At 36.4% G+C, this 26,211-nt stretch overlaps 2 protein-coding genes across 3 annotated transcripts; one reads left to right on the forward strand and one right to left on the reverse strand.

Annotated features, from left to right (window-relative positions):
• The first annotated feature begins 63 nt into the window (after positions 1 to 63).
• Positions 64 to 20,556, forward strand: vps9d1 (VPS9 domain containing 1). 2 transcript variants are annotated; one of them, XM_058751833.1, is made up of 16 exons: positions 64 to 190; positions 738 to 810; positions 1,277 to 1,468; positions 2,329 to 2,488; positions 3,818 to 3,929; positions 5,344 to 5,406; positions 6,111 to 6,163; positions 6,390 to 6,477; positions 6,942 to 7,027; positions 7,114 to 7,643; positions 7,908 to 8,037; positions 10,061 to 10,266; positions 11,976 to 12,060; positions 15,180 to 15,284; positions 17,916 to 18,032; positions 19,336 to 20,556. In XM_058751833.1, the coding sequence occupies exons 1-15, from the start codon at positions 92 to 94 to the stop codon at positions 18,025 to 18,027; spliced, it is 2,094 nt and encodes a 697-aa protein (XP_058607816.1). In that variant the 5' UTR covers positions 64 to 91; the 3' UTR covers positions 18,028 to 18,032; positions 19,336 to 20,556. The 2 variants fall into 2 exon arrangements, with proteins under 2 accessions (XP_058607816.1, XP_058607817.1); XM_058751834.1 differs by having other exon boundaries at positions 17,916 to 18,028.
• A 1,024-nt stretch (positions 20,557 to 21,580) lies between these two features.
• Positions 21,581 to 26,182, reverse strand: si:dkey-238o13.4 (uncharacterized protein LOC560780 homolog). The gene is made up of 6 exons (XM_058751835.1): positions 26,036 to 26,182; positions 25,506 to 25,613; positions 25,252 to 25,391; positions 24,952 to 25,048; positions 22,848 to 22,972; positions 21,581 to 22,707 (listed from the first exon to the last, which is right to left on the reverse strand). Exons 1-6 carry the CDS (start codon positions 26,118 to 26,120, stop codon positions 22,531 to 22,533), a joined length of 732 nt encoding a protein of 243 aa, XP_058607818.1. The 5' UTR covers positions 26,121 to 26,182; the 3' UTR covers positions 21,581 to 22,530.
• Positions 26,183 to 26,211: the final 29 nt, after the last annotated feature.

Below are 26,211 nucleotides of genomic sequence, written 5' to 3' on the forward strand. Positions count from 1 at the left end.
ATGTCATCTCCTTTTATTTTGAAAACGCGGTAATTACGTCACTAGGGGTTGTTGCGGATTGCCGACAGACTCGCGCGATTGTTTTGGCAGGATGGCCGCTTCTGTCAGTGACAGCAGTCAGAAACCGCTGCAGAATGCCATGAGACTTGTAAAAGTGGCCATTCAGCTGGATACCGGCAACAGACACAAGGTACTGAGGTTTAAATCTTTAAACCTGCCCCGTTTAGTCCAGATAAGGTCATATTTATCCAATAAATGCGTGCGAGAGTGACGTAACTTATCAGAGTAAACATTGATCAAAGCCGATGATCATATGAGCATCCCGATGATTTTAACACAAAACTGAGGCTCCAGTCGATCGCGTCCAAAATGTGAACTTTATTCAATAAACGTCCTGATAAAATCATATCAACGGTCATATGGAGTGTTTACCCTTTGATGTTAAGTAAACGTAATTACCCTAATCGTCTGGTATTAGAGTGTGTTTAAAGATTCATCAGGGCTAGTTTGAGTTCATGTTGTGAAAACACAGATTCAGTGCAGATTTAGATGAAATATTTCGGTGATAAATCATGTTGTGCTTCTCATTTTTGTTTTGTTTTTGTGGATGGTTGTGGCAATTCAATATACACCAGAACAGGACATCTAGCAAAGACTTCAACACAACTCTAAATAAACTAAAACTATCCAATTAAATCTTCCTGCTACCCACTATGACCATTTATTTCCTTTTATAGGAGGCGTACTGTGAATATTTGAGAAGTATTAACTACATCTCTCATGCTCTGCTTGAAGATGTCACATCTAAACGTAAGTTAATCATACTTAATTAAGAAATTACTTCAACCTTTCTATTCAAATGTGATGAGTTCTTATCTTGTGAAGGTTATTTCACAATGCAATTTATTTCCTCTGCTTGAGTCATTGTCATGTGGTGTAAACTGGCTTCCTATTTCAAGAGAGAACTTTTAGGGAAGAGATTGTATGCTAATGTGTCACAAATTTGTGTGCTTCATCATGACATCAAAGTTCATTTAATTGACAAGACACACAGAGTTCAAATGTATCTTAACTCCTGTAGATTGCATTAAATGATTATTAAAGCCCTATTAAGATAAGGCTAGATATCACCTTTGTTCATGATTAACTCTTCAGGCTTATGTAAAGTCTGCCTGGTTGATTAGGCAGGAGTAACTCCACTGTCAGATTGTATCCTTGAAGTTCTGTTTTTATGGACTGAATGAGACAAATGACTCTTATGCACTTCTTCTTGCAGAGGAGGGAGAGATGGAGTCGGTGGAATTGGAGAAGATGGTGAAACTAATAGAGCAATGTTTAGAGAGGGTTAAATCATGCATCATAAGAAAGCACGAGTCCCCAACACCTGTCATTTCCTCCACTCCTCTGTCCGCTTCCCAACAGGCCACCTTTCCAGCTATTAATGCGACAAATCATCCCAAAATGACAGGTGAGCCTTTATTTTCTTTATTCAGGGTTTTCAATAAGGGTGACTATGAAGTTGCTACTTGTATGTATTTCTTTAACAATATTTTTTATACACTACCATTCAAAAGTTTGGAATAAAGAAGATTTTTTTAATGGTTTGAACGAAGTCACTTATGCTCACCGAGGCTGCATTTATTTGATCAAAATACAGTAAAAAAACTGTAATGTTGTGAAACATTATTTAAATTTAAAATAACTGTTTTTATTTTAGTAGATTTTAAAATGTTATTTATTCTTGTGATGACAAAGCTGAATTTTCAGCAGTCTTCAGTGTCACATGATCATTCAGAAATCATTCTAATATGCTTAATTATTAATAATTGGAGATTAATTATAATGGTTCTTCTTATTATCAGTGTTGGAAACCATTTTTATTGCTTAATATTTTTGTGGAAACCATGATAATTCTTTTCAGGATTCTTTGATGAATAGCATTTATTTTAAATATAAATATTTTGTAACGTTATAAATGTCTTGCTGTCAGTTTTGAACAATTTAATGCATCCCTGCACACTGTAAAAAAAAAAAAAAAAAAAGTTGAGCAAGCTTACATTTTTTACCAGCTTCAGCAGATTTTTGTGTTTGCTCAACTTATTTTTGTGGGAGATTCTCACATTTTTGTTGTATAAACTTAAAACGACAAGTTGAGAAAACTCAAAAATCTGCTGAAGCTGGTTGCCTTAAAATTTTAAGTTGGCTCGACTTTTTTTTTTTTACAGTGCAGGATAAAATGATTAATTATTAAAATATTTTTAAGTTTTCAATTCTTCAACTTTTGAATGGTAGTGTATCTCAGTTTACTCAAAACTCCTCTTTCTGTAGAAACATCTAATGCAGCTGCATTGCTTTCTGAGACCCAAAGGAAAGAGCAGCCCACCAGACATCGCAGAGTCCTCTCTGAGGGAGGGGAGACCGACTCCCCCTTCCTGCCACCTGAAGTCTTCCAGAAGCTTCAGTCAATGGAATTACAAGACAACAGAAAGTAAGGCTGTGAGATATCGAGTGTTTCATAACCGCTGTATACATAACAGCAGAATGTGGGAGAACCTACATAATGATGGGTACAGAGTCCCAATATCCATTGATCGTTCACAACTGGTTCTCAAAGATATAGAATAACATACAAGATAACAAACAAAAACAAGATTAAATAACACTGAAAATGATATATCACTGTTATATAATTCTATTATGTTGGAAACTCAGAAGTGAAGACCAGGAGACTCTTCAGCAGAGTTCTTTATTGAGAAAGCGCTGCAGTCATCAAAAGCCTAACTAAGGCAGTGATACATTGTAGTTTATATACATTTAGGGGGCAGTGCTTAGGAATGGAGACAAAGCACCTGGGTGACGACCTTAAACAAGGCATGCAAATGAAGTATTCAGGTATTGCAACATGCCCCATTTAACAACTCCTAATCCAATCAGCATAACTACCCAAAGACTGGGGCAGGGGCACCAAGAGCCATTACAAACGAAAGGTGAGAGTCTCCATCATCTGGCTCATTTGACTTACAATAAGAGAACAGGAACTGGCAGGAACTTCTTGCTACAAACTTTGTTTAACAGAATCGTTCATCTGATGTCATCATCTTCACCATGAATGCTAAATCCAATGAATTTCACTTTAGTTTTTCAGGTGATTGTATGTAAGGACATAGGATCAGTAGATCTAAGACAGATTCTTAAATTTGTAATCCCACACTTATAAATAATGTTTCATAAATTATGTCTCACCATCTCAGAGCTCTACATTAAATAAAAGTGTTATAATTCACTTTAACTTCCTCCATAATGAATGCCCCTGTTTTATTCAGTTAGATTCTTGGTTTAACAAGATAAGAATAGTCTCTGTCAAATACTTGAAAACTGAATATGATGTTTCATTTTTAATGGATGTTATTCAAATAAAGTTATTTAAGAAAGCAAAAAGCAATCATGTCAACAAGTTTGTTTTTATCTGGATGATGCTTTTGCTTTAAAATTTAAATAACTATTGGAAATAATTTATTATTTAAAAATAAAACTAGAAATCTAGTCCTGAACCTTTAATATTTGGTTGTTCATCGTTGTAATATTGTTTTTAAATAATGGTTCACATGACACCCCACGTTTCACACAATTAGTTACATGCACTTCCACTGACCGCTGACCCCGACAATTGATCTTTCAAGGCTATCAGTTTTGTGATAGAGAACAAATCTATTCTGTATCCATATGAAGGAAGTTAATAGGACATCATGTTCTTCTAGTCTCACTGTCCCTAATGCACAGTATGTACACAATAAGAAGTTTTGTATGTGTATGACAGGGAATTAACGCCTATTGAGGAAGCATCACGTCTCAACCAGAAACTTAAGGCTAATTATGAGGCTCGGCTGGCAAGACTTACCCCTGGTCAGGCCACACAAAAAACCTCATTGGTAAGTCTGGAAAAAAATTTAGTATGCTTATGTATGCTTACTCTGGGAAATTAAACAATGAATGCATACATGCATATATAAAAGGGAAGGGAAGCCCCAAAGTCTGCTGTACTCTTTTACATTTCCCCTTTTTCCAGTTTGTATATTTATCTCCATAATTGTAGTTTTTATTTATCTTTCAGCATATTTTTTATTTGTTAACAAATTATGAAGAAAAAAGTATTTGCAAAAAAAAATACAAATTAAAAAATGAAAGAAAAATAATATACTCTTTGTGATTATTTCCACCTGCTTTTTCATAATATGTATAAAATTGTATATGTGTGTGGAAAATCCGAAAACAATGAACTTACTCTTTGACCCAGTTTCAGATGTTTACGCACATGATCTGTTACCTTATTGCGCGCATGCGTAGAACACATCTGACGCCACACCTCCTGTTTTAAATGGCTTTGCGCGAGTCACTAAACTCACATGTCCATGTGTTGCGACCGCTGCAACGCATGCTGTGGTTTTGGGAGCCAGTCAGGGGATCAGAGCGATAGTTTGGCCGCAAGCAGACAAAAGACAATTCATATTTAATAATTTGAGGTCGCTATACCACTACTATCGTCGTTTTAATGAGCAATATCACATTTACTTATACCGTAAGCTCTTTCGTTTAAGTTTTGGTGCGGGTCAGACTTTATGTTGTTCGGCGGGACACAAACAGTGGGTGCTGTCCAGTTCTCGAGAATGATCCGTAGACGCAGAGACATGCCAATGGATATCCTTTTATACTGGAAAAAAATCAAGACATTCTGGAAGGTTCGTTTTGACATGTATTTGCGTGGTGACTCAGTAATATAAAACTGATGCTTCTCAAACGATTTACATATTAAATCCTTTTATGGTTTGGGGGAAAATCGTATACATTTAAATGCAAACTGTACGTAACGTTACTTGGTATGATAAAAAATGTTTCCGTTAATTACAATGAATCTTTGTCATCTGAAAATCAATTGCGTAATATGAAACAGTGTATTAAAATATTTGAAGTTTGAAAATGATGATAATGTCAAGCAAGCGGTGATCTGGCCCATCTAATCTGCTTTTACTAGTTCTGCATTATGCATGCTGCTTTTTAACTTAATATTAATTCATACACTACTTTTTGAATGTTTGACTTTTAGCTCATTTGACACTGCTTGATTATTTTAAATCAGTTAGGCAAAAAGTGTGATTTACATTTAAGGAAAGAACTGGTGGCCAGTTGAAGTAATTTAGTTTTTGTGGTTGGATAGGGTGGATGCTTTCTGAATATTTAGTGTGCTGTCAGTTTATTTAATGTAACTTTATTCAGTTTTTTTTTTCTTCCACTGAAACTTAAATAATAATTTGTATAACACTGGTCTTTTTCTTTTTCTTATTACAGACTCTCTCACTCCAGAGGCAGATGATGGAGAATCTGAAAATAGCCAAAGCCAGGCAAGATGCAGTATCCTTAATAGTTGCTTGAGCTGTGGCTTTGGTTAAGATCTGGTTTCAGATTTCACACCTAAATGCATTGCATTAAGATTCTGTTTCAAAATAAGTCTGGAATTTGACAGGTGTTAAAATGTAGTCGTTTGTGAATCTGCTGGCTGTAATTGGATTGTTCTTCTAATCGTATCTGTTATGTCTATTTTCTTTCCATCAATAATTTCAGTTAATTAGTTGTGCTGTTGTTGAGGTTATTACATAAGATTATCAAAGGGCTTTTGATGTCTGTTTTAAGTTCGTCAATGTTTGACCTTTGAGATGCTTGTTACGACGAGTGTCTGGGGGAAAAAAAAGTTTAGGGTTGGAAGGTCAACACCCCTGTGACCTCTTTCTCTGCAAACCAGAGGTGTCTATTGTTCAAACTCTCAATGCTCCATTTAAGTTTTATTTTCAAGTTTCATTAAATCATACTATTTGGCTTTTTTTTTTTTTTTTTTTTTGGAAAGTATTTAATGTAGCTTAAGTGAAATATGACTCATTCTTTTCAGAATCTCCAATTTCAACAATTTACTAAAATCTTGTGAAAAACCAAACTTTAAGTGTTTAAGTGTAACTTTAAATGTTTAATCAGTGTGCTGTGAACAAGGTTTGCCTTCTGCTGATAGTTTTTTTTGAGTGTGGTAATTGTTCACGTTTGGGAATTTTCCTGAGCTCATGCAGCTTCAAAGAAAAATGGAGGAAAGGAGACTCCGGCTGCAGGAAGAAGCCAACAGGTGAGCTTTTTTGACCCATAGGCCATATGAAGATGTTTAGCTGGCTATTTATTTGCAAATGTAGTATTATGAGTTTTGCCTATTTCATATTTGTTGTGTGTTGTGCATGACATAATTCCTTTGCTATTACAAGGTATTATGTAAACCCATTTAAGCTGCATATTGCGCTTAGTTTTTGGAATTACACTATGTGTTAATTTGGGTTCATGCAACTGTGTTTTTGCAGGAGGTTTGCGAGCTGTGGGACCATGACACCTGAGGAACAAGAGCAGCGGGTTCTGTATGCAAGTGTGCTTGAATATGAGCAAGATCATGTAAGTTTATGTATATTGTAGCTTTTTTAACAATATCTTTGTATATTTTTGCAAATGTAACTGCTAAACCTGCACTATTGTTCAAAAGTTTAGGTTTGGTAAGATTGGTTTAAAAGTCTCATGCTCAGCAAGGCTGCAATTATTTGATAAATACTAAAAAATACAGTAATAAAATGAATGTTATAAAATATTTTTACAATTTAAAATGACTTCTTTATAGTACTATTTTTGAAAACTTCTCTTTTTCGCTTTTTTTCCTCCAGTATTCTTTCATGGATAGAGCAGCATTTATTTAAAACAGAAATCATTTGTAACACTATAAATGTCTTTACTGTCACTTTTGATCAGTGTAACGCATCCTTGCTGAATAAGTCTTAGTTTCTTTTTTTTTTTTTTAAATCATACTGACTGAACATTAGTGTATGTGCACAATATAAATAATGATTTTATTGGTTTAATCATAGGAATGGCCAAAAATTTGGAAAGCTAATCTGAAAAAGAATCCAAATGATCCAACGCTGGTTTCAGGTCTCATCTCATGTCTTCTCAGGTAGGTTCATGCTGTCAGATCATCTGTAAGCCTAAAAGTATCTTCCGTATCTTATGTCATCTGGTTCTTTTCTTTTCCAATCCCAGCTACCCAGACCATCCAGTCATGAAGTTGCTGAAGAGGCTTCAGTATAGGGTGTATAACAGATTGTATCCTATAGTGTGCCAGTTTGTTCCTCTGAGCACAGTGCCTGGTCACTCCCTGCCCTTAAAGCCCTCCCGCAGCGCTCAAAGCCTGTTCCTGTCCGACAGTTTTATCTCTCCGCAGCAGCAGCAGAGCCCGCTCAAATCTGCTATGACACACAGCTTATCTGATGCCTCCATCTCCATCTCCCTTTCCCCATCCCACGACCTCAACGCCAACGACACAAAGTCAGAGACCGACCTGGATGAGTGCTCAACTCTGGTCTCCACAGATAGGGAGAACTCTTTTGAGGATCTAGAGAAGTTTCTTACTCAGCTGGACTGGGTTCCTTCTCACAGTGGTGATGATACAGACTATGATGTGACCTTTGACACAACACACATAGACCTCAAATCTCATATTAATCATCTTGAGGAGCGTGCTTTGAAGGAACATTTGAAGGCCATCGTCAAAGACATCCACAATGCTATCGGTAAATAAGTGTTTGTTCTTGTGTGAATGAGATCTTAGTTGTGACTCTAGATATGTGCAACATGTGAGTTGAGCATTTTTAGAAATCCCCTGTTATAGCCAGTGGGATCTGTATGGTTGTATCATGTGTTCGCACTGCATCAGGGTGTAACCAACGCCTGAGCATCTTAATCCACCAATAACGTGTTTGTAAAAAGGTCCTTTTATAAAATGGACTAGTTGGCTGATTGTCTGTGGTAAATGGATTTATCTTTGTGTGAAACAGATCGCCTGCTGTCCCTGTGTCTTCTCTCTTTTGAATGTCTCAACACTGCGAATTCTAAGGACCAATGTGTGGCGAGTATAGAGGAAGTCTTCTTCACCCCTATTTGGCCCCCTCTTTTGGCACTTTTTAGGTAAGTCACAAAATAATTGTTGGAGGTTTGAGTTTTGTTTTTAAGTACCGTATTGTCCCGAATATAAGACGGCCCTGATTATAAGACGACCCCCCTTTTTCCAGATGTACCTTTTGGAAAAAGGCTTTTTGAAAACCAAATCTTGTTTTTTTGTTTGTTTTTCTCTCTGTAAAACACATTTCTTTTCTTAAATTATTTTCAAATTGCATATTTTTCCTATTTTAATTTTTGTTTTGAAAGTATGGTAAATACTGGTAAAATGTACCAACAATGACATTGAAAAATATACACTTTTTGATATACCATTGAAATAACAGGTAGCCCATCTGAATTATCTAACATTTAGGCTATCCATCACATAGTAGCCTACCAACATTTTATTATCAGTAGAAGTGAAATCTTATTGTAGTCTTCAAATCTGGGTACTGTCATGTTTTAAAATCACTTACAGAGGAAGTTTGGTTCCATCAGGTTAACATGACAGTCATGACTCGTGCCGCTGTAAGCTTTTCTTTTTCATTTGTTTTCATTCGCGATCTTTACAACACACATTACATTACATATTTCATGGCACACTCCTTATATGCGTTTTTGGCGCCACCTATTGTTGTGGGTGTATTACTGACATGCCAAAGTCTAGACCCCGAATATAAGACGACCGCGTTTTTTCAGATGCATTTCCAAGAAAAAAACATCGTCTTATATTCGGGACAATACGGTATATATATGCATTTATGTATGTTTTTTGAAAAGTCTCACCAAATCTGATTTACTTGATTAAATACATTAATATTGTGAAGTCCTATAAAAATTGTAAAAACTTTTATATTTTAAAATGTAATTCTTTCCTGTGATGGCAAAGCTGAATTTTCAGCAGCCATTACTCCAGTGTCACTGATTTCTAAAGGATCATTTCTAATATAGTGATTTGGTGCTCAGGAAACATTTCTTTAAAAAAAAAAAAAAAAAACAGTTGTGCTGCTTAATGTTTTTGTGGAAATGAATAGCATTTATTTGAAATAGATTCTGATGTTACAATATTAATGTCTTTACTGTAACTTTTGATCAGTTTAATACATCCTTAATAAAAATATTAATTTCAAACTTTATTTAATGACTAGTATATGACAAGAATTAGGTTAATCCCCGGTTGCACATATTTGGATTTAAAAGATTTTTTAAGGTTTTTTTGGGGTTTTTTTCAATTTTGCTTATGTGAAGTAAATGCAATATTTTAAATAAATAATACAAAGTAATTTACTTTTCTTTTTTTCAGAATATATTCAAAAATAGAATATTCAAATTACTACTTTGAATGGCAGAGTTAGCTGAGTCATGTTGAATCATATGAGTTGTCTAGACACTGAGCAGTAGATGGCACTATTAACCTAAAATTCAGTAGTCCCAACTCAACTAGTCAATTTGTATCATATGCATTATTCTTTAGTTAGAGCATGGATGAAAATAACCATCTTCCCTTACAACTGCTCGCAAAAAGCTCTTAGTCATCAAAGCACTTTTATAGATGCTGTATGGCAGTGGTTTTCAAACCCTGGGTCGCGAGACTTAAAAAATGTATGTGTGTAACCAAGTTTTCTTTGCTGTATATAGCCTATTCTCCATTCAGAATTTGAATAAAAGTTTTTCATGCTGCTAAGAGGACCAATGTGGTGTACTTGCAACAAACTTTCGGAAGTGACATCCACATATTCTCTCAAAATCGCAATGACATTGTGATAATCATAACTACGGACTGGACAAAATATAGTATGTCGGAATAGATGTGCATGAAGGCAAAGCACCAACAGTGATTTGATTTTGGAACAGAGCATCCTTCTGGAGCTCTACAGTGGGACACGAGATCGGTCTGTAGCGCAGTTTTCTTTCTTTCTTTATTTTTATAGAAAGAAAGTCGCGTCAATTTAAAAAGAAAAAAAATAGGGTTGCTCTTAAAGTTTGAAAACCACTGCTGTATGGTTCAGCAAATTGCATATAAATGTCTTGTGTTTTTGTGATGCTGCAGGAAGGTGCATCAAGAACGGGAGCTGGCTGTTGAGAGCAGCATGCGTCTTCATCGTAATCTTTCACCTGGTGATGTTGGTGTTTCATCTAAATTGTTCCCAAGAGACCCAGCTGTGCTGCATGGTTCCTATCCATACGAATCAGCGGTGCAGGAGCTGAAGCTTCTGTGTAGAGACTATTGTCCTCAGAAGAAACTGGAGTGTATTGGTAAGATCATAAATTGAAACCACAAACCCTTTCAGTGTGTCACTTTAGGGCCTGTTTACACCTGGTCACTTCAAGTGTTTTCTCTGATCGGATAGCTATGCCCTCCAAAACGCTTTCAAGACTGATTTAAATCCGATCACTCAAACCACTTCAGGAGGTGGTTTGGGACACATTTCAGATGAAACTGGACAAGTGTAAATGCATCTGGTTGTTGAAACGTGTAAATTAAAAAAAATAAACGTGTGAAAGCGTGTTATAGGCTATATGATGTATGATATGCTACTATGTATGATATAACAGTGCTAATGGAACACACATCGCTGCAGATAGCTGAGTATCTCTTCAGTAAGTCGACGTGCAAACTTCTGCAAATGAAATTGAAAGTAATTTGTTGATGCTCAACACAATCATTTTCATTAAAATTAGTGAGACTAAATTATCTTATGAGTGCTGATGCCGTACTCTCCCCTATTGCGGTCTTTGATCTTGGAATTAACTGATGACGAATACAATGCAGCGCATATGTTTTCGTTGACGTGAACTGTTAATTTTGCAGTTCGGATTTATAAATTGAAGATTGGATTTATATCCTTTTTGCAGAGACACATTTATGTGGCCAAGTGTAAATGGAACCGTTTTAACAAATCGGATGGATAGTCGATCACTAAAAACACATTAAGGTGTAAACAGGACCTTGGTGTCCAAACGGAATTGGAAAAATAAAATGTTTTCAAACCGGTTTACCACACTCCCTTTTTTTTTTTTTTTTTGGAAGTGAAATCAGCCTAAAAATTGCTCACTTATAGCTATCTCTGTATATTAAGTTGGGATAGGAGAAAGTATTGTAACATTTTAGAAAATAATTTCTGCCTCCTACAAATCATGCTTTGATAATCATAATTATGAATTTAAGTTTTGTAAAAGTATGTAAATTTGACTATAAGATTTTGTTTCCCATTTTGTCTAAGTCATATTTATTAGATGTATAGGTGAAAAAGAAAGTGTTATCATTTTGACCTATATCATAATTGAGATGAAAAGTCAAAATTATGACAGTGAAAATTGAGATTTAATAATTGATAAATGCAAAGTTGAAATGAAGATAAATCATAGTTTTGACAGTTGGAATTGAGATGTCATAATTATGACCTCACATTTTTGGTTATAATTATGACTTATGTCATAGTTCAACTTATAATTATGAGAAAGCTGGAACTGATATACTGAGTCATACTTATGAGATAATATTATGACTTGATCTTATAATTTTGAATTGTCATGATTATTACTTGTGTGAAAGAAATGTGGTTCCATACTTCATAAATGTAACCTTTTGGACATTGTTTGAAAATGTATTCCTTTTCTACCCCTAAGGGTGCATTTAATCTTAAAGAGATAGTTTACCCAAAAATGACAATTCTGTCATCAATTACTCACCCTCATGTTGTTCCAAATTCGTAAGACCTTCGTTCATCTTCGGAACACAAATTAAGGCATTTTTGTTTAAATCCGAGAGCTTTCAGACCCTCCCTAGACAGTTGAGTAAGTGATGACAGAATTTTGCGTGAACTATCCCTTTAAGAGTGCTTATCAATGCTAATATGTACCCTTACGTTTCGAACATAGACCTATGTCCTGTCACACCCTTTTTTTTTTTCTTTTTTTTTTTTTTTTATTGTTTTTTGATTGCAGTTGTTTTTTCATTGCAGTGAGAACTCTACGAATTATCTGTGGCTGTGCTGAAGAGTACCGCCTCCTGCAAGAAAATGATCCTCCACCCAAATCAGCAGCGATGTGAGTATGCACAAGTCTAAACATAAAAACCGTTATGCTCCTGTGAAGCTCCATCCTTTTTGCTGCCCTGTCAAAAGTACAAGAAGTCATGAAGGAACTTTATGTTGGAGTTCCGAGTCCTTCTAGAACAATCGCCTGCTTATCCGCTAGCCTTGTGTCAAACTTCATCAGGCCTCACGGAGGCCAAAGCTCAGCAGGGGTTTTATCTTGACCCTCTGGCCCCTGCGGGGCGCTCGGAGCTGACTTTTTCTCTAAGTGGGTCGCCCTGTCTGGAGCAGACTTTGGCCTTGATGCACTTTGAGAGAGGGTCTGAGTGTAGAACTGATTAGCTCAAGTCAAACTGATCCAGTAATGCTAACCAAAAGTGAGCCTTATCTATTGCAGATAGAGACTTGCGGCTCTGCTTATGTTCTAGTTAATGAGATCATCTGGCCAGCTCTTCTAATTTGTAAAACTCCTGAATTCTGGATTTACAGCATGAATGGGTGTGTCCCACCAGAGTAAAATCCCGATGACACACACTTTCTTAAATATGTGGGTTTACTCAGGTTTATCGGAGTGAATGTACTTGGCTCAGATTCCCTGTGGTAATTCTCCCACAGACCTCAGTGCCTGCTCCACTCTTTTGGAAAACATCTTAATTTTCCTCCCGTCTCGGCTGTGATCTTGACGGTTGAAGTGAGAGCTCACGCTAGAGATCTGCGCTTGGAGATTATGTGGGCCGTTCTGATGTCTGTAACCTTTTGGCCCCACCACACCCATCAAAACAAGCTGACTGTTCATCTTTCTCTCTTGATTTCGTGCTTCATTCTAGGAAGCAAGGGTAGAATGAACACTTGCGTTCATATCTACATGTCTCTTTGCATCACAGTTTGTAGAGCGGTGGCTCGCTGGTGACGCACATGCTCAGCGGTTTGGTACCCCATGACTGATGTAGATGCTTGTTGTTAGAGCACTGTCTTGCAACACTTGTAAAATGACTCACAGTTGTGCTTTTCTCTTAAGAAAGAACATTTAGTTGAGGTGAAATGTGTAGAAATGTATCAACTGGTGCAGATTGTTATACTATTCAGTATATCCGTGGTGAGGTAATTTAAAAATCAGGGGCAAAGCAGGCTGTTGCAGACAGAAGCTTCCAGTGCAGACAGTCTTGTCACTAGTGTCGGCTTTGAATCAATCATATTTGCTCAACTATGGCAAAAATCACTTTTACATTTAATCATTTTAGCAGACTCTTTTATCCAAAGTGACTTACAAATGAGGACAGAAGCAGTCAAAACCAACAAAAGAGCAATAAAATATCAATTCTGTCGTGAGTCTCAGTTTGTCCAAAGAAGTACACATTTTTCTTTGTTTTTTTTATATAATAAATAAAAAGAAAACAGATAGAACAGAAAGAGAATAGAGAATGCTAGGATTAGAGGGTCTTGATAGAATAGAGAGTGCAATTGTTAGAGGGTCAAGTGTGTTGAGATTATTTTGGTCAGTATTGAAATCATTTAACTATTTGTTTCTGGCGCCATGATCAAAATCTTATTTTGCAACGAGTCATAGGTTTCAGTGAAATTTCGTAGTTACTGGTACCACTTTCGATACTTCAGCAAAAACTTGGTTAATTAATGCAAGTAAAAAATTCCTCAAATGATTATTGAATACAGTATTGACTACATTTCTACAACCATTACTGATTAGCTGATTTTGACATTAAGTTTGGGCTTTTAAGGAGGAACAAATGTGCACCGCTGTGAAGGAAGGTGAATGCTGCACAATTGTTTACCTCAGTTATCTTGTTTTAATTGTTGGAAGCCAAAATTGAAGTTGAAAAGAAAAATCTGTGAATCGCAAATTTTAAAAATGAATTTTAATAATAGTAATATTATTTGTTGTTGTTTAAAATTACTTAATTTCTGCAGTTAAATAGTTAAATTATATTTCAATATTTTTTTTAAATATTTATTAATTTGTTGTTGTTAATTGAAATAATATACAGTTATTTAATTATCAATATAATCTAGTTAAAGCTTCCTTTTTAATTTTATTTTTGGAACGTTGTATTATATAATTATGATTTTTGCAATTAGATGGTTTGGTCGTACTGCCCATCCCTAATTTTCGTATGTTTGTTTATTCTTACCAGAACAATGTACAGTTGCTTTCCAAATCCAACGGTTTTGGTTCGTTAGCATTATTTGGGTGTTTTCAGTCTCGTGCTTGAACTTTGGTTTAAAAATGATTATGCTATAAAGGCATCAGCGATCCGAAAGGAAATGTGTCATTGTGAGACTTGTCCTGATTTTGCCCTGGTAGCACAGCCAAGGCGCATTCTGCCTTTGTTTTGCTTTTAAGTTTGTGTTTGGTTGTGAGGGAGAATGAATGTCCTCATGCATGCATGAACATGAACAATTTAGCCATTCTCACCCTTTTTCTCGGTTGTTCTGTTCCATTGTCTCTCCTCTTTCTCACTCGCTCACTTTCTTCTCCTCCTTTCTAGATTACATTCACTCGCACTTAAATTTATATTGCTCTTTCCTTCTGCACAGCAGTCATTTCCTGCTGTCTGTCCAACTTTGTATTATTCTTTTGTCTTTTCTCTAGAGGGGGCATATTGGTCTATAATACATCTTTTGTTTTTTCGTTTCTTACAATGCTCATGCACTTGTTCATTTTTTTTTTGCTGCAACAAATTTCATTACCATCATCACCCTTCAAGTTCACATTGTTCAACTGAGTCAAATTTTGCCCTCGCTGAAAAAAAGCTCTTCAACATATGCTCAGATTTTGCCATAATTTGACAAACAGGCTTGAACAAGCTAACTGCCGCGTCATCCCAGCACGCCTTGTGTTTGAGCGCTATTTTGATAGCAGCAGAAACGGTGTTGGAACAGAGATGATGATGGTATGCAGAGGTATTCTCACCTGTATGAAACATATCAGGTGTCCTGCAGTCCGGCAGGAAAGGAGACACCCAGATATTTTCTCACGCAAACGTCCCTCCAACGCACAAATCATGGGGTTTATCTGTTCTTCCTGAGAATAGCTTATCCTGCTAATAAATGTAGTTGGATTTGTTTGTTTACTTCATCTAATTTTTAAATTTTTTCCCATTTTGTCTTTCTCAGAGGTGCGGATGACCTGTTGCCCATCCTGACGTTCGTGGCTTTACGCAGTGAAACGCCTCAGCTGGTGTCTGAATGTGCCGCATTGGAAGAGTTCATTCACGAGGGGTGCGTCTTCAATATAAAGTGCTGTGTAATATTTCTAATCTCTGCAAGTATGAACTGAAAATGACCCATGGGAAGTTGTGTAGAATTGTGAGAGAAGGCCCATACTTTGACTGTGCATGTGCCTCCCACCAGGCCGTGTCTTGTGACGTCCTCTATTTTTACATCTAGACGTTATAAAGAATGAATTGACCATTAGCATGTGATTATCAGTGGCAAATAACCAGGGTCAAGGGTCAATGGCAAAATATATTTTTTAGTGCTTTTAAAAGAAGTCTCTCATGAAGACTACATTTATTTGATCAAAAATACAGTTAAACAGTAATATTGTGAAATATTGCAATTTTAAAGTAACTATATTTTACTGTATTCTAAAAGGTAATTTAGTCCTGTGATGGCAAATCTAAATTTTCAGCAGCCATTACTACATAATCTTTCAGAAATAATTCTAACATGCTGATTTGGAATTCAATAAACATTACTTATAAATGTTGTGCCGCTTAACATACTTTTCAATGGTAGTTTATGTATATCCAGTTCTTAGCTTTAGACTTAGCATGAAACTATCAAATAAATAAGTGCAAACAAAAATTGTAAAAGATTGTCCAATAGATACCAATATGGCTGTGAGTTAAATGGTATTGTTATAATGGGTTAAAGATCTGCAATTCAGCCTGACTAAATATTACGCAATAGAAAATGGCATATCTCAGACAGCCTCTAAAACCCATCGACAGTCTGTCAAATTTTTGGCATCAGTTGTTGAAAATGTTGTTGATGCTGTTTGGAAATTTGGCTTGTCATATCTTTTTAAGTGCCAGTCTCGCTATCATTTGGGCATGTATCAAGTATCGACAGAACACGACCTCACTTGTTTCCAATAATCGAAATGTCATCTGTTGCGCCGTCTCAGATTTTGTGCATAAATATGTCAGCTATAAAAATACCCTCCAGTCGAATCATGTTGGAATAAACCCATAAGCAAATATTACAGTTCTTATTGGTGATATGAGTTCAACCTTGATGCCATCTTTCATGTTTGTTTGTTTTTTTTTTGAGCAGAGCATATCACAACAGCGAGATCTGTTCGTTTAGGTGACCGCTTGACCTGTTTCCTGAGCGGCGTTATGGGTATTCATGTCACCCCTCCTGCGCTGTACTCTTGCGTGTCTACTCAGACCACAGCCCTGAGCTCTGTTTATCAGTATAAAACTGGACATTTTTACAGGCTGGTTAGATTGGCACTTAACAAGGAATGTTGGGGATATTCTGGTTTGGGTTTTTCTCTCCCTATAAAAATACAAATAAAATCTCTTTAGATGTTTATGCTGCTCAGTGGCTTGGAACTGAGGGTGGAACTCTTTGCAGCGTGTGAGGAAAGTTGTGATAGGAAGTGTCCTCATTCTCAGGCACAGTTAACAGGATTCCTTTAATTTGGACTATATGCATGTGTCCTAGACTGATTTAAAGGAATAGCTTGGCCAAAAAAAGACAATTTTGTCGTCATTCATGTCGTTCTAAACTTGCTGTTGTTTTTGACATTGAACACAGAAGGAAACTTTTTTTTTTTTTTTTCTCCTATTCACCAACTGTTCGTAGTAGCAGGATTCAAAAGTGTCAAAAGCTACTTAAAACAATGGTCCATCTCTCAGGCCATCTGAGATATAAAAATTTGTTTCTTCATCTCAAACAGAAATTCAGCATTGCATCACTTGCTCACCAATGGATCCTCTGTGGCGAATGGGTGCCGTCAGAATGAGATTTCAAACAGCCGATTAGAAACATCACAATCCACAAGTGAACCACATGTCTCCAGTCCATCAATTAATGTCTTGTGAAAAGCTGTGTATCCAAGACATTTCAGCTCAAACAGCTCAAACCATTGCTGCTGGCATAAATGAGTCCTTTATCCATAATATTGCTTTTTCCAGTGAAAAGTAATCTCATCTGAATCGGGAGGGAGATATCAGATCACGCATGCAGCAGAAGCAACAGTTTAAAGTTAAAACACCTTAACGTATGTTTCTTTCAAACGCACAGCTTTTCACTTCCCAAGATGTTAATTGATACACTGGAGTCTTGTGGGTTATTGTAAAGTTTTCATTCTGACGGCACCCATTCACTGCACTGGTGAGCAAGTGATGTAATGCTGAATTTCTCCAAATCTGTTCTGATAAGGAAACAAACATATCCACATCTTAGATGGCTTGGGCGCGAGTACATTTTTAGGTGAACTATTGCTTTAAGTCACACAAGATATTTTTGTTCTTTATACAAACTTAAGCCTTTTATTGATAATCTGCACCTCAGGCAGGTCTCAAATCAAATATGACTTGATGGCATGGGTTTAAAATGACTTGAGGGTGCAAAATTATGATTTTTATGTTGGAGCAAACTTTAATGAACGGAAAGATCTGTCTCATACTGTCTGGTTTCTCCCTTTTTTTTTTTTTTTTTTTTTTTCTTTCTTCTCTCATCACATTCCCTAACATGTTACACACTGGCTCTTGGCTTCAGCTTGATCTCGTGTCTTAGTCTCATTAGCAGATGGGTTCAATTGAAGTTGACCCTCAGTGGAAGAGATCTTGTTTTCCCTTGTGAGCAGAAGCGCTAATGAAGTGTTTATGTCTACAGGTATCTGATCGGAGAGGAAGGGTACTGCCTGACGTCAGTGCAGAGCGCGCTGACCTACGTTGAGTCATTGCTCTTGGGTGGGGCTCCACCCCCGGCTGCCAAACCCACCTGACGTAGGTAAAGCCAATCATATCATTTCAAGTTTATCCTCTCTGATAAACACCAACTCAAATCCAAGTCAGCTACCTACATGCAGGCTACATAGATTACATCCCAATTCATAATTACATGAAACTTGCATTTACAGATTACATTTGTCTGTCTGTTCTCTTTCTCTTCCTTCCTTCCTTTCCACCCAAAAAAAACTATATATATTTCAAAGGCTGTTCTTTTCAACTTTCTATTAATCTGAAAATATCAACAAAAAATATCAGTTTTTTTCTGAAATATTTAGCAGCATTTTTTGATGTGAAATGTTTCTTGAGCATCAAACCAGCATATTTGATTAATGTCTGAATTAATATAAATATCTGAATTAATTTCTAGGAAATTAAAAGGATCATGTAACACTGAAGACTAGAGTAATGGCTGCTAAGCTTTCAGCTTTGCCTTAACGGGGTTAATTTGCATTAAAAATCTATTGAAATAGAAAAGTTATCTTAAATTAATATTTTACAATATTGTTTTAACTGTATTTGTGATCGAATAAATGCAGACTTGGTGTGCATAAGAGATTTTTCAAAAAACATAAAGAAAAAACATAAAAAAAATCTTACTGACCCCAAATTTTTAAATTGTTGTTATTATTATTATTGCCTTAATGGATTTGTTCCCTTCAAATGTTCTCATTCACTTGAGTAAGGACTTGGTCATATGGTGGGTCAGGAAAAGATGAGCTAAAGCACTAACTCTATCAGACAATGTTGTTCCGCCTCATCAGAACTCCCTGTGACACAGTTATCCCATTTTATCCAAACGTTTAACTTTGCAGAGCGCAGTGTCTGTACAGCTGTCACTTGCGCTACGGCGTCCCATGTTGAAATGCGTTCCTCTTTCGTCATCCATCACTGAACAGCTTAAATGAAACTAATAGAATGGGAGGGGCTGGGCTGGGCGGTACCCCTGGACCACAGCCAGATATGTTGCTCTTACCTTGATGGATAAATTACACTGACCTTGCTGAACTTTGAACTTCACTTCTTGAAGTGAAATGTTGCTGTTTGTTTTTGCCCACAGGGTGAAGTTTCTATTTAAGGTCACGTTACTGAAATGATGATAGTCTACGGTGGCTTAAATTCTAATTAGATTACCCAATGGAGACTGTTAAACATGCCAAAACGTCAAGCAAACTTCCAGCCTCTGCCAGAATGATGCAGAACACTTTCATTTGCTTTTGCTTCTCTGCTCTTAAAGTAGCTGGCTGCCTTACATGGTTCTTGGTCATCCAGTTTAATTGGAGCCGTTTGTGTTTTGCTTCTAGGTGCCTTAGCCGACGGAAAGATCTCATCGTGTTTGACAGTCCTAAGGAGTTGGTGTATCTCTTCTGCTCAGCCTGTTCAAGTCCCAAATCAGGCCAGACTTCAGTTCTATTCAGAACTTCCCCACCTACTGCTTTTGAAGTGACTGGAGAAGATTATTCACTGTGTTTGGGCGCTACAGGGCAGGTTCATCTGAATGTGGTTAGAAGTAAGATCAGTATTGTAGCCAAAGCAAAAAAAAAAATATTTATATGAGGCTGAATGGGATTAAATGGGCCAGATGTTAGGAAAGGATTTGTGCAAAGGTTAGTTGAAATGTTTTTTTTTTTTATATATATATATATATATATATATATATATATATATGTATATATATATGTGTATATATATGTGTATGTATGCATGTATGTACACAAATCCTAATTCTAGTTCTAATCCCATTGACTTTTTTTTTTATTTTTTATTTTTTGGTCAAAATGTATTTCTCAGATAATTTTATCAATGGAAATGGAAAAACTAAAGCACTACTAGCATTTGTCATCATGTAACACCCTATTTATTAAACCATATAAAAAGAGATACTAATTGAGTTTTTTTGTTGTTGTATTTTAGCTCAGAATTTTAGCCATTTTGAGCTTGTTGCACTGGTTAGGACATAATGGAGAAAAATGGTGAAAACAAGTTCTGTTATGTTTATACTCCAAGCTGTACATTTCTCTTGCAAGTAAATATACCACTTAGTAGACAGGCATCATGTTGTTAAGCAGTATAGGTTTTATCTATTTCTTTTTAAATGTCTTAATTTGTTAATTAATTGCTTTTCACTCTAATAGTCAAAGCAATGAAATCAATGTGAAAAAAAAAAAAAGTTTGGATTCGCAAGAAACATTAATGCTGCTGAACCGTCTGTCTTCAGTTACTGAGGTTGAGGGTATTGAATAGAAAATAGACATAATAAAATAAATTGTATGAGCAAATGCATTTATATATTTATGTTTTGTCTGAGCAGAATGTGTGATTGTGTTTGTTGCTAAAGATGTGTAATGTGAATGTAGCCTGAATCTCTTTGCTTGAGAGACAGCGGCCATGTTTTTTCTTTTGTTTTTTATAAAACCTTCCCAAGTTCTTCATACCCGATCGTTAGGATTGGATAATGCACAATGGCATGGTTTAAAAGTGCATGTCATGTGAATTTTCTAACAATAAAGACATATGTAACACTTTTGGGGGTGTTTTTCTTTTATTTTCTTAATTCTTCCATGCTTTTCAATACCTTTTAATCGATTGGTTAAAATTTGATGGGTGAGGAAATCGCTGAGAGAAATGATTGCTCAGAGGGAGGCTGAGTTCCCTGATGGGCAGATGGCTGGATTGTTCCGAAAGTTTCCGGGCCGAAGGAGAAAACATGCCACTCTGAATCAGGAGGCTTAACCTCTGTCCTAGAATACCCTCTGTGTGGATGACTATTACTCTAATGGCTTCACTGTGTGACTTTGTCTATGGGCGGCCTTTTAAATCTCTTCCAGTCCACTTGTCTTGTCCCTCTACATAAATGCCCCAATTCCTGTCTGTGTTTTGGAGCTGGCACCCAAAATAACCTGTGACAAGCCTTGAGGTTAAACACCAAAACACAGCAAGAGTGGTTAGGGAAAGTTTGCAAACCTTGATCTGTATGCATTTAATTTGATCAGAAATGGATGATGATTAAATTGTGCAAAATTGCGTATAAAAGCCAGTTGGTTGCTCATCATAACCTATTCAGTCTCACTTTTTGTGAGGTTTTGCATCCCTGATGATTTCTTTTTTTTAACAGTGTTCGTAAAATTTTAACGAATTCACCCAAAAATGAAAATTGTCATTAACTCAACCTCATGTTGTTCAAAATATCGTTCCACTGCAGAAAAACAAATGCTGTTTGGAATGACATGAGAGTGAATAATGATAGTTTTCATTTTGTGGTGAACTATCCCTTCAAGTAGGAGTCCTGAGTTTGAAAATATTGATGAGAAACAATGTCTTTTTGGCACTCAAAGTGCACCGTCTCACGAAAAGGGACATCATTGGTTGCCAAAGTGGATACTTTGTTTTCCGTTGTTTTCAACTTTTCAATTCCCAAACTATTTTTGAAATAAGTACTCCAAGCCAGATTTTAATGAAATCCAGGCGACTGAAGTCATATCACACCCTAGGCTTTGTGGCTCAGGTCACGTTGGTTACTATACTTCAAAGAAACATAGGAGTCTGGGAGATTTTCTCTTTTTTTTTATTATTATTATTTTAACTTCCTCAGACACACAATATAAATGCGCCCATGAATTGTTTTCATTCAGACAAGTACTAAACCGAGTAACAGAGACTATATTTTGGTGGTGTGAACAGAATTTTTGGTCTGTACTTCAGATTTGAAGGGATAGTTTGCCCACCCTCATGTCATTCCCAACCTATAAGGTTTTCCTTCTTCAAGAATAATATTCTTTTTTGTTCCACAGAAGAATGTAAGTCATGCGTGTTTGGAATGACATGAAGGTGAAAAATGTTACATTTTAAGCAAACTATCTCTTTAATAAGCTAATGCAAAGCATAACCACAGCCTTCTCACCCCTTTTCCTTTCTTCACTGAATCCAGATTCTTTTAATAGCAAATTTACATTCATATCGCTAAAGCGTTTATGCAAATATCATGATAACAGCAGACAAAGACAACAATGTCCTCCAGTTTGAAGGCCAGCCATATCTAAACCCCTTGCCCCCTTCACACGCTTATTATGGGCCACACGGCTGGGAATAATTGGAGCCGTGGAAGCAACAGCCTGATAAGTTTTGAGTGAACGAGGGCAGGGAGTCACGCTACGGGGCTGCAAGTGTGCCAACAACCTGCCATGTTTTTTCCCTTTCTCTAACCGCAGAAAAGACCAAGTTTGTTTTTACATCCGTTCTCACACGTGTCTCTCTTCTTCAATGTCAAGCTTACATATCTGGGGCTGCGTTTACGCTCAGCTGCACTCCAAAGCATCTGTGCCATTCCATTGGTTATTATATTGATTTGTTTTGAGCACAATGAGCATTTCAAGGCTATGACTGTACTATGACAAAGCTGGGGATTTTCAATACAGAGATGTTTTGTTGACATGCAATAAAACAATACACGCATACTAACAGGAAAAAGTGAATACAGAGGAAAATCCGATGGGCCTTGCTTACAGATTGCCCTCCAAGATAACAGTTTTTAGATCAGCAGGACAGCTCACGGGGAAGACGGTGTGGGACGTGTTGCGGCGCTCTATCAGCGTAGCCACGGCTTCCCCTAAATCCAAGTGGTTCAGGTACCCGGGGGCCATTCGGTCTGGGGCCGCCACACCCGTATTGATTTTCACCTGATGGAAGATTAAGACAAATATGAGGAAATACTTTATTGACATTTAATTAAGCACATCTACAGTGAGTGTGCATGGCATGGCCGGAATATAACCCCATGAGCTTGTCGTTGTGTTGAGGAGAGTTTGATGAGACACACCTGGTTGAGTTTGCATGGCAACTCTGGGTACTCCTCACGCAGAACCTGACAGAAGGCCAGAGAGCTGGCTGCCCCTACGGTCAGGAACCCTGTGCCCGGCATGAGCAACTTCTCTCCAGCTCCTCCTGTATAACACACAACACATCTGGATAAGCAGGGGGAATTATTTACTTTTTGTTGCCACATCCACCTGCATAATGGTTAGTGTAATAATGCACTAATTATTAGTAATTTATTTTGAAATGTTTTGCCATCTAAATCTGTTTCTTATAGAAATCTCTCTCAGAAAATATGTATATTCATATGTACATATGTGACCAGTGATGGGAATAACGGCGTTATTTTTTTCAGTAACGAGTAATCAAACGAATTACTGTTTCCCCCGTTACGACGCCGTTACCGTTACTTACAATAAAATGTGACGTTACTATATTATATTATTAGAATTAAATTTTTCAGTTCATCTGAATGGATGCGCAGTGTAGCTGTATTTGACGTACCATAAACTCTAGTGTGAAGCGCACAACTCGCCGTCGCTTTCTCTCACATACACGCGCAAAGAAAGATACAGAGCAAGAGAGTCTTTCATAACATGCAGAATTGGCGCGCTACATGTAAACGTCCTGTCAAAATAACGGAGTTCCTTTGGAATTCTTCAGCTTTTAAGAACTGCTGGTTTCTCTGGTAGTGGGCGGAACTAATGCGCAAACGACAATCTCATTGGCTGGCGCTCACCTATTATCGTCCCTGTTTTGATTTCAGCAAATCAATGCGAGCGAACGCAGACAACGTGATTAATATTCATGAACCCAGGAGCTCATTAATCCTTAGTGCGTTTTATATTGATGACAAATATGCCTTCACTTGGTTATTCTAATTACTAAAGTTCTATCATCATATAATATTAAATGATCATAATATTATATTATAATGCTTGACTGACTGATACTAAGTGTCAGTAGATAAATAGTGTAGATTAATGTACAATGTTTTATAATAATAATTTATTATTTTTAGTGTCCATTTCATTAATTTAACATATTTAATATTGGGGGCATCCAAAGTTATTTTACATTTGAACATTTTTTTTAAAGTAACGCAATAGTTACTTTCCCTGGTAATTAGTTACTTTTCTAATGATGTAACTCAGTTACTAACTCAGTTGCTATTTGTGAGAAGTAACTAGTAACTATAACTAAATATGTGACCCTGGACCACAAAACCAGTCATAAGTCACACGGGTATATTCGTAGCAATAGCCAACAGTACATTGTATGGGTCAAAATTACCGATTTTTCTTTTATGCCAAAAATCATTATGATATTAAGGAAAGCTCATGTTCCATGAAGATATTTTCTAAATTTCCTACCGTAAATATATCAAAACTTAATTTTTGATTAGTAATATGCATTGCTAAGAAATTTACTGGACAACTTTAAAGGCAATTTTCTCAATATTTTGATTTTGATTTTGAATTTTTTGATTTATTTTTTTTTGCACCCTCAGATTCCAGATTTTCAAATAGTTGTATCTCAGCCAAATATTGTCCTATCATAACAAATACATCAATGGAAAGCTTATTTATCCAGCTCTCATATGATGTATATCAATTTCCAAAAATTGACCCTTATGACTGGTTTTGTGGTTCAGGGTCACATATATTTGTTCCATTTTCTTCCATTTATTTCCACAGGTCTTAACCAGACAAACTTTTTTCGACTATTTAAATTTTTTTTTCAAAAATGTCAATTGGAAAGGTTCCATCACGGAGTATAAATGTTCTTCAGGTTACAAAAGTTTTTATTCTTTATTTAATTTTTTTTGTTTGGTTGTTTTATTAAAAAATTTTAATAACCTGACTAAACTTTTTCCACTATAACAATCCTGTTGGGCAATACAAGGTTTCCATGTTTGCCGTTCCTAAAAATGTAACCACCTGACCATTGATTTTTTTTTATTGATTTGTGTTTTGAATTTGCTGAGTGATGAATGCGGACTCAAGTAGATTTTTTAATGCTCATTTATATGCACTCACAATTATTTTCCACATGTAACTACATAACTTTAACTAAATATATGTTTTGGTAGGAAAATAGTGATGTACCTGTGATGAACGTGTAGGTGCAGTTAGGATCATCTCTCACCAGGGGAAAGAACGCTTTCCAAGACACAAAGGTGCTGAAAAGCAGAGTCTCAATAACCTGTTGATCAGAGACGAAGAGTTTTGAGCAATCAAATGATGATGGATCATTTGGAGAAGCAGACCCAAGGATGAAAGCTGAGTTAGAACCCGAAATGGGGAAATGTTGTGCATCATATAAGCAAGTATAAGAATCGCTGAAAGGGAACAATATCGGGATTAATATTGTAGAGGGTTTCGAGGGTAAAAGCTGCTCTCTCTTACCCAGTGCAATTCTTTGAGGGGTTGGGTGTGAGGTGGACCTCCCTGCCACCAGCTGAAGCCCAGAGAGGACACCACATCTGTGATCTTACCCACAGACTTGAGCAAGGCCTGTTTCACCTCCTCTACTCCTTCTTCTGAGCCTGATAGATTAGGAGAGTATTTCATCAGTCACAATCAATCCAAAATCAATGAGACCTCAAAATGTCTGGAGTTGCAAAGATAAAAAAAAAAAAAAACATGCAAAAGATACTTACCAACATTCCCCACTAAAGTGGTCAGGTTACTTTTTGTGCTAGGCGAAACAAACCCCTTGAGTTTCTCCAACTTGCTGCTGTCTCTGGAGATCACCGCAACCTTGAAACCTAAATATGTGTTTGCATAGTTACCACATATGCAATGCAGAACTTTCAAAAAATACATTTATGCAAAGAAATTTATTTTTATCATTTAAAGTAAAAGAAAGAAAAAGTTTAATGCATTTAGAATTAAATTACGGAATCAAAATTAAGATCTGAATTTAACCTAAAAACATTTAATAGCGGTGGATATATATTTATTTTCCTAATCATAACTGCACTGAATCTAATTTTAAACAAAGCAATATGTTTAGAAAAATCAGAGCTGGGCAGTTGAGGGCGTTTTCTCATTTGTTTAATAATAATAATAATAATAATGAATAGTTACTGTTTCTGTAAATAATTATAAATAATATTTCAGATTTTTAAAAATAAAGATAATGCTTACTATTATATATATTAAGTGTAAATATTTAATATGCACTTACCTCTGTCCAGGAGAGCTTTCACTATCCCGGAGCCGACAGTTCCTGCTCCACCGAGCGCTAAAACCACCCTGTCCCCGTTTGACATCGCGCACACAACCGCTGCAGCAGTGCAGACGTCTGAGATTGATTATGCTTTATGGGCTTCATGTCTCCTGCTGCCCAAGATCTTTAAATCA

The sequence above is a fragment of the Onychostoma macrolepis genome, chromosome 18 (genome assembly GCF_012432095.1).
Source record: "Onychostoma macrolepis isolate SWU-2019 chromosome 18, ASM1243209v1, whole genome shotgun sequence".
Classification (NCBI taxonomy): Eukaryota; Metazoa; Chordata; class Actinopteri; order Cypriniformes; family Cyprinidae; genus Onychostoma; species Onychostoma macrolepis.